The sequence below is a fragment of the Macaca mulatta genome, chromosome 7, assembly GCF_049350105.2.
Source record: "Macaca mulatta isolate MMU2019108-1 chromosome 7, T2T-MMU8v2.0, whole genome shotgun sequence".
In the NCBI taxonomy this organism is placed as follows: Eukaryota; Metazoa; Chordata; class Mammalia; order Primates; family Cercopithecidae; genus Macaca; species Macaca mulatta.
The window spans coordinates 123,966,281-123,978,418 of NC_133412.1; the positions used below are offsets into that span (position 1 = coordinate 123,966,281).

At 41.3% G+C, this 12,138-nt stretch overlaps 1 protein-coding gene across 14 annotated transcripts in view; it reads right to left on the reverse strand.

Moving 5' to 3' along the window:
• The window catches only part of NIN (ninein), a 108,944-nt gene that overhangs the window by 17,235 nt on the left and 79,571 nt on the right, over nt 1-12,138 (reverse strand). For 11 of the 14 annotated variants that reach the window (XM_077940987.1, XM_077940991.1, XM_077940986.1 and 8 more), the window contains 6 exons: nt 11,265-11,378; nt 7,455-7,577; nt 6,627-6,740; nt 4,795-4,941; nt 2,191-2,370; nt 1,025-1,168 (listed from right to left, as the gene is read on the reverse strand). In XM_077940987.1, the coding sequence (XP_077797113.1) occupies nt 1,025-1,168; nt 2,191-2,370; nt 4,795-4,941; nt 6,627-6,740; nt 7,455-7,577; nt 11,265-11,378 (822 nt within the window). The remainder of the gene's footprint in view (nt 1-1,024; nt 1,169-2,190; nt 2,371-4,794; nt 4,942-6,626; nt 6,741-7,454; nt 7,578-11,264; nt 11,379-12,138) is intronic. The other 3 variants (XM_077940992.1, XM_077940988.1, XM_077940990.1) reach the window with 1 other exon arrangement.

A 12,138-nucleotide genomic window follows, 5' to 3' on the forward strand; every position in this document is an offset into this window, starting at 1 on the left:
TACAATGCAGCAGAAATGTTGGTATGTCACTTGCAGGCTTAGATCATACAAGGGACCACAGCTTCTGTCTTGGTCTTTTGGTCTCAGTGTCTGTTGCATCACTTCTTCTGGGGGAAGCCAGATGCTATGCCCTAAGAAAAGGCCCAGGTAGTGAAGAGCTGAGGTCTCAGGCAAGCAGCCAGCAAAGTACAGGAGCCTCTTGCTAACAGTTGCATGAATGAGCTTGGAAAGTAGATCCTCTAGCCCCAGTGAAGCCTTCAGGCAACTGCAGGCCTGGCCAACATCTAGACTGCATCCTCATGACAGCCTTGAGTTGGACCACCCAGCTAAGCTGCTTCTGAATTCCTAACTTGTAGATAAAGACAACAAACGTTGTTTTAATTTGTTACATAACAATAAAATGTACAGCCCATATTAAGATGTTTCTAATATTCGGGTGATAAATATTTTGCCAACTTATAAAGCTTCTAATACTAATAAAGATGATTAACTGCCTTCTTTAAGAAAAGTTAAATTGTTTTTCTTTTCTTTTCTTTTTTTTTTTTTTGAGACAGTCTCGCTCTGTCACCCAGGCTGGAGTGCACTGGTGCAATCTTGGCTCACTGCAACCTCTGCCTCCCCGGTTCCAGCAATTCTTCTGCCTCAGCCTCCCGAGTAGCTAGGACTACAGGCACGTGCCACCACGCCCGGCGAATTTTTGTATTTTTTAGTAGAGATGGGTTTTACCATGTTGGCCAGGCTGGTCTCAAACTTCTGACCTCGTGATCTGCCCACATCGGCCTCCCAAAGTGCTGAGATTATAGGTGTGAGCCACTGCACCCAGCCAAATTGTTGTTTTTTTCAACCATTATTCAATCAAAAAGAACTATGATGCTATTTTGACAAGAGAACATCAGCATAAAGGGATATATGCCAAAATATGCCATCATAATCATTTCCTTAGAAGTACACCTGAGAAGAAACACACTTAGGAACATATTATAGTGAGAACACAGACGCACGCCATATATTCTCAAAAACTCACCTTCCTGTTAGTAGGAGATCGTTCTTTCTGAAACTGATCACACTCTCTCTTTAAGCTCAATTTTTCTTGCTCTGTGGGTTTCATGGTACCTGATGGGTTTAGATGTTTTTGGTGCTTGGGAAGATTGGATTCCAGTTGACGGACCTAAAAAGAACAAATGTAAGAGGAAGAAATGCTAATACAATCACCCAGCCAGCAAAAACAAACATAGGGAAAGTTTTAATTCAGTACGTGAGTCCTGTTATAACTTTCTTTTTCAGTCAAGCCTGTAAATACTCGAAGCTAGCTTTTCTGGATTTCAAAAGACCCTTTCTAGGTAAGTCTGCTTAGGTCTACAAACCCAACACTGTAGGAACAAGACAGGGAAGAGGAGACTTCTGGGTCTACTAACTCTCCAGGAGTCAACAGTGTATGTGATGTGGCTGCCAGGAAAGCAGGCACAGCAGTCCCAGGCCCGTTTTTTTCTGACATGAACACTACTTTTAGGAGAGAATGGGCTGACAGTCCCATCTGCTCTTATTGGACTGTTCACATCTAAAACAGTTCTATGAGGACATGAACCATGTCTGTCCTGCTCACCACTGCAGCGTCAGTGATAGCAGTTTCTGGCATGGAGTAGATGTTCTAAATAAATATCTGCGACTCTTCAGAGTTCCTCCTCAAAAGAGGTGTTAAGCATAGGTTAAATATCATTGGGAGACTATGCACCAGAGGTAAGGAATTCCAGCACCAAGTTGGTGGTTGGAAAAGACCTTTAAAGATGATTTTAACCTTGAAATGCTGTCTTTTAAAGGAGGCACCTTTTTCTCTCGTGAGGAGTTATTTAGACCTGCAAGATCTGAGTCTGGTTTTACCATTTTTGTACACTAGTCTTGGTGGCTGGCCAATGTGAAGAATACATGGTTCACATAATTTCCATGAGTCTACATTTTGGATATGAAGATTAAAGTCAAATATATTTTAATATAAAACTGCTGTAATATTTTATAAACATCAGGATAAAATTATATGTGAGTAAATGATAAATTACACATTCTTAATAAGTCTGCTATAGCAAGATACTCAAATCCGTACCTTAGAACCATTCCAATCATATCCAACATTCATTTTCATATCAAACTAGTCATTTTCAAACATATGCCATGATGTGCAGCTTCTCAAGTTACCTTCTCCCGGGAGTGCGTAAGCTCTGCTTTGGTGTTCTGTACCACGGTCTGGAGCCTCTCATTCTCTTGCCAAAGCAGCTGCTGTTCCTCATTCATCAGATGATCCAACTTGTCCCAGGACAGCCTTTTCTGCTGGTTATGGAGCCCTGATGGATGAGTAGCTGTTTCTGGGGCCCAGCTCTTAAGAGAATTGTAGAGTGTAAGCCTTAAAAACAAGCTATTGGGTAATTTCTGTTTTGAGACAGGTGTCATATTTACCCAATGACAGTGACTCCTAGTAAGTACCTTTCAATTGTCCCCTCAGTCTTCTAATGAAAGTATGTGTATGTATATATAAATATGAATAAAACAATATTCTTGAAGTTTGATTTAAAAAAAAAGGTTTGGAGAGTCTCTGTTTAAAATGGTCTTTGTCAAAACAGCCATGCCATTTCCAATAGTGAATATGACTGAAGGGCAAGGTCCAGTTCCATAAAGGACTCAAGTGTATCGAGATTGGTGGCTTAAAAGTTGCTTCATTCTGGCCGAGCGCGGTGGCTCACGCCTGTAATCCCAGCACTCTGGGAGGCTGAGGTGGGCAGATCACAAGGTCAGGAGATCGAGACCATCCTGGCTAATAGCGTGAAACCCCATCTCTACTAAAAATACAAAAAAATTAGCCGGGCATGGTGGCGGGCACCTATTGTCCCAGCTACTCGGGAGGCTGAGGCAGCAGAATGGCGTGAACCCGGGAGGCGGAGGTTGCAGTGAGCCGAGATCGCGCCACTGCACTTCACCCTGGGCAACAGAGTGAGACTCTGTCTCAAAAAAATAAATAAAAATAAAAAAAGTTGCTTCATTCTTATGAAGTTATCTTTGAGCCCAGAAGATATTCATTTGATTCACAGAGGACATAAAGAGAAAGCTGAGATGCACTGCTAACTCGAAAGCTTTCACAAGCTAAACTCTACTTTCATTTTCACATATGCAATCATATCCTTTTTTTAGAATTCAAAGCACATATTGTCCATGTAATTAACATCTGAATTCAGAAATGTGCTTTCAGCTACCAAAGTGATTTTTTGGATCTTGAAAATGATTTAAAAAATAAAAAAGATAACACAAATAGATAAGCCTCTTGCCTTTTAAACCAAACATGAAAAAAAAAAAAAAGGGTACAATCTCATTTTGAGAAAGTCAACCCAGAAGTAATTTCAAAAATGGAAACTTTTTTGAGACGGAGTCTCACTCTGTCACCCAGGCTGGAGTGTAGTGGCGCAATCTCAGCTCACTGCAACCTCCACCTGCCGGGCTCAAGCAATTCTTATGCCTCAGCCTTCCCAGCAGCTGGGATTGGGGGGGCGTGTACTACCACACCTGGCTAATTTTTTTTTTTTTTTGAGACAAAGTCTAGCTCTGTTGCTTAGGCTTGAGTGCACTGGCACGATCTTGGCTCACTGTAACCTCTGCCTTCCAGGTTCAAGCGATTCTCCTGCCTTAGCCTCCCAAGTAGCTGGGATTACAGGCACCTGCCACCATGCCCAGCTAATTTTTGTATTTTTAGTAGAGATGGGGTTTCACCGTGTTGGGCAGGCTGGTCTTGAACTCCTGACCTTGTGATCCGTCCGCCTAGGCCTCCCAAAGTGCTGGGATTACAAGCATGAGCCACCACGCCCCGGCCATTTTTGTATTTGTAGCAGAGACAGGATTTTGCCATGTTGGTCAGGCTGGTCTTGAACTCCTGGCCTCAAGTGGTCTGCCTGCCTCGGCCTCCCAAAGTGCTGGAATTACAGGCATGAGCCACCACGCCCAGCCCAAAACAACTATCTTAATTTTTTACAAAAATTTCACCAAGAGAATTAGTGTCTACTTTTTTTGTGGGACAAAATCTTGACATCTACCCCAAAACTGATATCTATAACATTGTTCTTAATTTATTTGCACACAGATTAGGCAGCATTGTGACTTACTAAAATGAGACACTTTCTACCACACCACCATAATGTGTCAGCCAGCTAACGCTTTAATCAGTTCTTCCTGGACTTTCTCGTGCCACAGCAACCTATCTGTAGCAATGAATTATCTCCTGAAATAATTCTAATACTATTGTTTTATGCCTTTTTAGCAGAAGTTGTACTTTTTTGCAAGTCTGCGTATATGTTCCAGATTGATTTCTTTCAATGTTTTTCTTCACTTGATTTTTTTTTAAGGTCACACAAATACTTTTATCTACCATTTAACAAAATGTTTTAGTTTTGTTATTACAAAACTCAATTCAGTCATGGTCTTCTGACTTGCTCAATACAAAAAAAGACCTGTTTTATATCATTATGGTTTCATCTATATGAAGTTTAGAAAAAAGCATCCCTAAACTACAGTGGCAGAGGGTACAAAAGTGGTTCCCTTGGGGTTACCAACTAGAGGGAATGAGAGAGAGCCTGTTGGGTGCTGGAAATGTTCTGCCTTTTTATCTAAGTGATGGTTATACAAACACATACATACAGATACATAAAATATGCATATTTATATATACATGCATATACATATAATAACCAAGTTGTAGACTTAAGATGTGTATGCTTTACTGTAAATAACTTATACCTAAATAAAAAAAGAACAAATCACCTTGCCACCAGCATTCTGAAGTTGCTTATGCAAAGACATCAGTTCTTGTTTTAAAGCCTCCTTTTCCTGCTGAGTCACTCGCAGGTCAGATTTCATCTGGGACATTTGCAGGTTTACATTCTGCAGGGTGTCTTCTAAATTCTGAACCTGTATCATGAGAATGATCTTTTACCACTACACAAACTTGTGGTTTCACCTCTAGCATGTTCAGGAATGAATAAGGACAAAAGAACTTTCAGGTCCCTTTGTTTCTCTTTACTAAATCAGTAGCTCAGGGGAAACCTAGGATAGTATGTATATTTACAGGATGTTAAATTATATTTAGGACAATGATGAACTATGTCTGGAGCAAGGTATTGCTGATAGTCATCTGGTAGATTACTAAATGGTATCTTACAGAACCAATGGGTACCAACTGGTATCACAAAAGATGGTTTCACTGAATTTTGTAGAAATTATGTTTTAGCCTGAGATGTTGGACTATAAAGGGCCCTCTTAGTTGAAAATAAAAATGTATACTTGCAGACTCCTATTCTAGGCTAGGCATGGTGGCTCACACCTGGAATGCCAGCACTTTGGGAGGCCAAGGCAGGAGGATCGCTTGAGCCCAGGAGTTTGAAACTAGTCTAGGCAAGATGGCAAGATCCCCATCTCTACAAAAATAAAAAGCCGAGTGTGGTGGCGTGCGCCTGTAGTCCCAGCTACCTGGAAGGCTGAGGTGGGAGAATCCTTTGAGCCCAGGAGTTTGAGGTGGCAGTGAGCGGTGATCCGGCCTGGGATACAAAGGGAGACCTCATCTCTTTTTTTTTTTTTTTTTTTTTTGGAGACAAAGTCTTGCTCTGTTGCCCGGGCTGGATGGAGTGCAGTGGCGTGATCTCGGCTCACTGCAACCTCCACCTCCCGGGAGCCATTCTCCTGCCTCAGCCTCCCAAGTAGCTGGGACTACAGGCGCCCACCACCACGCCTGGCTAATTCTGTGTATTTTTAGTAGAGACGGGGTTTCACTGTGTTAGCCAGGATAGTCTCGATCTCCTGACCTCATGATCCTCCTGCCTCAGCCTCCCAAAGTGCTGGGATGACAGGCATGAGCCACTGCGCCCGGCTGAGACATCACCTCTTAAAGAAGAATCCTATTTTATGCTAATATCGCATATAAATTCCAATTTGAAAAATTTAAATTCATAAAAGGAATGTTGATACAGATCTTTAAAATAGGGTATACACTGCCTTAGAAGTCCTATTTATAAATTAGGAACAAGCAGTCACTTTTACGCACTATTCTGAAGCCTTCATAATTAATAAACTTTGAGGGAAATATTATTTAAATTATGCCACAATATATTTGAAATATTTAAATCATTTTGTCACACTACATTTACTTTTTTTTTTTTTGAGATGGAGTCTCGCTCTGTTGTCTAGGCTGAAGTGTAGTAGTGTGATCTCAGCTCACTGCAGCCTCCGCCTCCTAGGTTCAAACAATTCTCCTGCCTCAGCCTTCAGAGTAGCTGGGACTACAGGCACGTGACACCACAACTGGCTTTTAAAAAAATTTTTTAGTAGAGATGAGGTTTCACCATGTTGGTCAGGCTAGTCTCAAACTCCTGACCTCAAGTGATCTCCCCACCTCGGCCTCCCAAAGTGCTGGGATAACAGGTGTGAGCCACCACGCCCAGCCTTGCCACGCTATAAACACACATCAAACATTGGTCAAATTGAATCATTTGGAACCCTCTTACGCTACTTGCACCTGGAGCATTCTTTTTCCTGGGATTTTTGGTGGAAGATCCAGGAGAATACTAACTGTGAAGATGAAACAAGAATTGTCCACATACCTTTTCCTGAGAAGCCACCAGCTGTGACTTTAAGCTCGCACTCTCATGTTCCCAGGATTTCTGTTCCTGCTTCATCGTCTCAATTCTGTGCTCTAAAAGACTTGATTTTGCCAACTGTTTCAGGAAGGGGAAAAGAGGTAAGAGGGCATTTTTGCAAACATAGCTAGCCTTAATTTATATGCCTGCACTTACACTGTCAAGAATAAGCACCATCTATTTATGTGGGGGAGCAGGGCAAGGTCAAAGGAAATGGTCTTCCTGGCTCCAAATCAAGACAAACCAAAGACTGTTTTACACGTCTAATTTTGAGGAGTTGCTTCTTTTTGGAAATTTCCTATTTTTCTTTTCTATTGCTTCATGGTTTGAGGGTGGAAGATGGTAAGCTGGAAGGCTATTAAAAATCTCAAGAGCACACCACAGGAAGAAAACACAGAATATCTATTAAGGTAAGTGGGGGAAAAAGGTGGTGGTTTTGGATTTGCTAAGGAAGATACAAGAGAAAAAAAGTGTTTGTCTATAAAATTGACCTCAGATTATTAAACACATATTTATATTATAACAAAATAGTATAAAGTAGCACTGTGATATGATAATGAGACAAATTTTATATTATCGAGTTTAATAATATAATTAGTAAACAACTAATTTAGACTCCATCAGTCTTGGCTGCAGGAAGTCTAGGGTCACAGAATGCCAAAGAAATGTTGCTCCAGGACACTCTGGAACAACAGACTACCACAGAAGGCCCCTGTGCCACTGTTCACAGAGAAAGGTTCATTATGGTGTGTATTGTATACGATGATGGCAAAGTCTTATTATTTTTACTACCTTATCAATACAGCTATTTAATTCCTCACTCAGAGCTTCCTTTTCTTTCAGCAGTTTTTCATTGTAGCTCAGAACACTAGAGACTTTTTGCTGGAAGTCAGAGAGATCGGGACATCTGTGCAGCTGTAAGAGATAAACAAATGAGCCATCCCATCATATCTCATGGCTGTAAGTACAAAGGGGTGCTTCTCAATAAGGCATTTTCACAGCTGCTGCTATTTGCCTATCTGTAGATATTTCAGAGGACATAAACTCTAGCAGAGACTATAATAAACTTCAAGGATTCCCTTCTGGCTTCTCTCTGCTCCCCAGCTGACTGTTGAAATGTCTGCTTAGGTAGATTCAACCAGACAGACATTGTTAAATAATGATCCTAGCTCTCCATTTTACCTTCAGGGTAAAATAACATACTGCCATTCTGTCATCAATTTAACACATGTAGCATATTACATTTTCCTCATGCTTTTAACTAGAAAAATGTTTTTCAAAAAATCAGTCAAGACTATAGAATTGGGCTGTGGGGGTGGCTCACACCTGTAATCCCAGCACTTTGGGAAGCCAAGGTGGGGAGGATCACTTGACGTCAAGAGTTTGAGGTCAGCCTGGTGAACATGGTGAAACCTCGTCTTTATTAAAAATACAAAAATTAGCCAGACATGGTGGTGCACGCCTGTAATCCCAGCCACTTGGGAGGCTGAGGCAGGAGAATTGCTTGAACCTGGGAGGTGGAGGCTGCAGTGAGCCGAGATGACTGCACTCCAGGCTGCGCGACAGAGACCTGTCTCCAAAACAAAAGCACCCTAGAATTGGCATGGACCACATACAGGGTATGTGGCAAAACCCAAAGGCAAGTTTAAAGATAAAACCGTGTTTTCAGCTTGTTCCCTGTACTCTTCCTTTCAGAAGATGCCTACGCTGACTGGCCAGTAAAATGTTGTTGGTGTGAACACACTGGCTTTTCCTCTCTACTTCATGAAATCAAGACAAACCAAATACTGTTTTTATTCCTTTTCAACATCAATGCTGGTACTAATCTCATTTTGGGCTGGATACTTCTTCTTCAGGAGTTGGGGGTCAGGGGACATTCTGGACATTGTAGGATGTTTCACAGCGTCTCTGGCTTTATTCACAAGATGCCAGTAACCCCCCAGCTTCCAGTTGTGAAAATAAAAAATGTGCCCAGATGCTGATAAATGTTCTGGGGTGGGAGAGCAATCCTCACCCCCTCACCCTGTTGAGAACTCATGCTTTAAAGAGGCTGTTTCTTATACTTAACCCTTTCCCATAGTTCATAGGTTTTTAACTTTCCTCTATTTCACTTGGCTGTTCAATTCTTTATTATTATGATTTTACGACCATCTTTCTACTTCCTGAACCTGAAATTCTTTCACATTTAGCTGTAGGAATAGACCTTCAGGGATGAATCTTGTCTTCAACTGGCGACAAATCCAGCACAGCTTACAAATCTGAACAAGTCAGAAGGATATAGGAAAATGTATTCTGAAATGCCTGGGCACTGGTTTAATAAAGGACCTTCTACTTTATCCACTGCCTTGCCTCCCCACCCTCCAGACACCCATAAAGCTTGATACCACTTTGGATGTCTGTAGACTGGCATGTGACTTCTGCTAATGCTATTTGTGTTTCCTTTCAGTGCAACAAATAACACACATAGATGTGCTTTGTGAACTCTGAATCACAGTAGCATACACAGTGACACATGCCTTCTAGGTCCACGTTGTATAACAGCAATGATAGGCTGATACTACCCTATTCTTGGCATCCAAAAGGATCCAGGTGCCTGATAAAACAGCTTTCTACCAAAAGCAGACCAGGCTATTTCTTCATCTCACTATACCAATGCCTCTGTTTAAAAAAATAAAATAAATAAATAAATGAAAAGATGCTGATGACGTCCTCATCATGTTATTTTTCTCCTAGCTCTGCTCCTTTCCTTCTGTTCTCCAGCTTAGCAAAGCCACAAAGCACACATTTCCCATACTATGAATTTGAAACCAATCATTATCATCTAAAGGCTGAACAACAGATAGGCTTTCAAAAAGTCAAGGAAAAAAGGATGCTCAAGTTAATTAGGATAAAGTTGGTAATAACAGCCTTGGAATACTTCACCCCACAGAAAGGCCCTATGAGTTTTAACTTCTGTTATGTTTATCTGGACAGGCAACTTCTCTAGTCACAGCAGAACATGCATTTTGCATAGCAGTAGTTGACTTGAAAAGGTTCTTATAAAGCATTTATTGAGTACCAGTACTGTACTAGGCATTATGAAAGACCCACATACCCCGAGGGTTTATAATGCTATTAAGAAAGCCAGACTCATAGGAGTCAATCAGATCCACATAAACATAACACCAGATGGTACAGACTCAATGTTTCCACATTCAGGAAAGGACAACTTTGTGCTTACAGGCTGAAGAGACAGATGTAAGACAGAAAATTTTATATGAGTGCCATCATCTGATGCTGAAGTAAACAAATGGAACAACTAAATTTTCCTACTATAAATCAGTATTGTTCCAATTGAAAGACTCCTGTAAATACTGAAAATTAGGACAATGTTTAGGACACAATTTTTTTTTCCAACAATGCATTTCTCCATGGGAGGACATAATTTTTAAGTTGAGATCTCTTTCATATTTTCATATTTAAAAATAAGCCTTTTTTCTTATTTATTTTTTTTGAGACAGAGTGTTCTGTCGCCCAGGCTGGAGTGCAGGGGCACAGCAGCGCAATCTCAGCTCACTGGAGGCTTGACTTCCTGACTTCAGGTGATCCTCCCATCTCAGCCTCCTGAGTAGCTGGGACTACAGGTGCACACCACTACGCCCAGCTAATTTTTTGTAGAGATGTGGTTTTGTCCTGTTGCCCAGGCTGGTCTCAAATTCCTGGCCTCAAGTGATCTGCCCACCTTGGCCTCCCAAAGTATTGGGGTGACAGGCATGAGCCACTGTGCCTGGTCTAAAGTTAAGCCTTTGAAACTTTGAAATAGGCTTCTGAAAGCCAAATTCATAAGTGAGACTGCATGCCATCATGCTCTAGAACTGATGCCTCAGTTGCTAGAGAAAAAGGCAGAAGGACCGGCTTCATCAGTGTCTCACAAATCAGTGTGAACAGAATTAGAAAAGTTATAAGCAAGATAGTCCCCCTCCTTTTAGACAAACATGTTACTTTATCTATAACCTGAGTGAAAGAACAACAATTTCTTAAACTGAAGTGGTTGGGATTCATTCATGATAATAGAATTTTAGAGTGGGCCGGATACAGTGGCTCACACCTGTAATCCCAGCACTTTAGGGGCTGACGTGGATGGATTGCTTGAGCCCAGGAGTTCGAGACCAGTCTGGCCAACATGGCAAAACCCCACCTCTACTAAAAACACAGAAATTATCTGGGTGTGGTGGCGGGCACCTGTAATCCCAGCTGCTCGGGAGGCTGAGGCACGAGAATTGCTTGAGCCTGGGAGCCAGAGGTTGCAGTGAGCTGAGATTGCACCACTGCACTCCACCCTAGGCAACAGAGGGAAGAAGGAAACTGTCTTAAAAAAAGGGGGGGGGGGATTTTAGAGTGTACAACATATATAAGTTAGATGCATGGATAATTAGCAATAGCCTTTACAAATCTGATTTTGCCCTTTAGGTCCTCAACTTTGCCAAGCAGCAAGTCCTCAGCTACCAACTAGTTGATAGGACTCGGTACAAAAGACAACTGGTGGCTAGAAATACCAGCCCACCAGGAGCCCACCAGGTACATATTGTTCTGTGAACCCCCCTAAGCTGCACACAGCCTTACCTGTTTCATTTTCTCCAGTTCATCTTTGAGAAGGAGGTTTTCCTGTTCCACAATATGGGTCTGTATTTTAATTTCAGAGAGTTCTGCCTCTAGAGAAGACACTAAAGTGGAGGACTAAGAGAAAAATAAAAAAGTCAAATAACAGACATACATATTTAGACTGGGGAAACTTACTAAGTTCATTAAAGGCCATAGGAAGGAAATAATAATATGAACTCAATGACACTGTTTTATGACCATTTTTTATCCTTATACGTAAAAGACTTTCCACTTAAACGGCATGGAAAATTCAACACCACTTCATGCTAAAAACTCTCAATAAACTACGTACTGATGGAACGTATCTCCAAATAATAAGAGCTATTTATGACAAACCCACAGCCAATATCATACTGAATGGGTAAAAGCTGGAAGCATTCCCTTTGAAAACTGGCACAAGACAAGGATGCCCTCTCTCACCACTCCTATTCAACACAGTGTTGGAAGTTCTGGCCAGGAATTTCTTTCTCAGTCAGGCAAGAGAAAGAAATGAAGGGTATTCAAATAGGAAGAGAGGAAGTCAAATTGTCTGTTTGCAGATGACATGATTGTATATTTAGAAAACCCCATTGTCTCAGCTCAAATCTCCTTAAGCTGATAAGCGACTTCAGCAAAGTCTCAGGATACAAAATCAATGTGCAAAAATCACAAGCATTCCTATATGCCAATAATAGTCAAATCATGAGTGAACTTCCATTCACAATTGCTACCAAGAGAATAAAAATACCTAGGAATCCAACTTACAAGGGACATGAAGGTCCTCTTCAATGAGAACTACAAACCACTGCTCAAGGAAATAAAAGAGGACACAAACAAATGGAAAAACATTCCATGC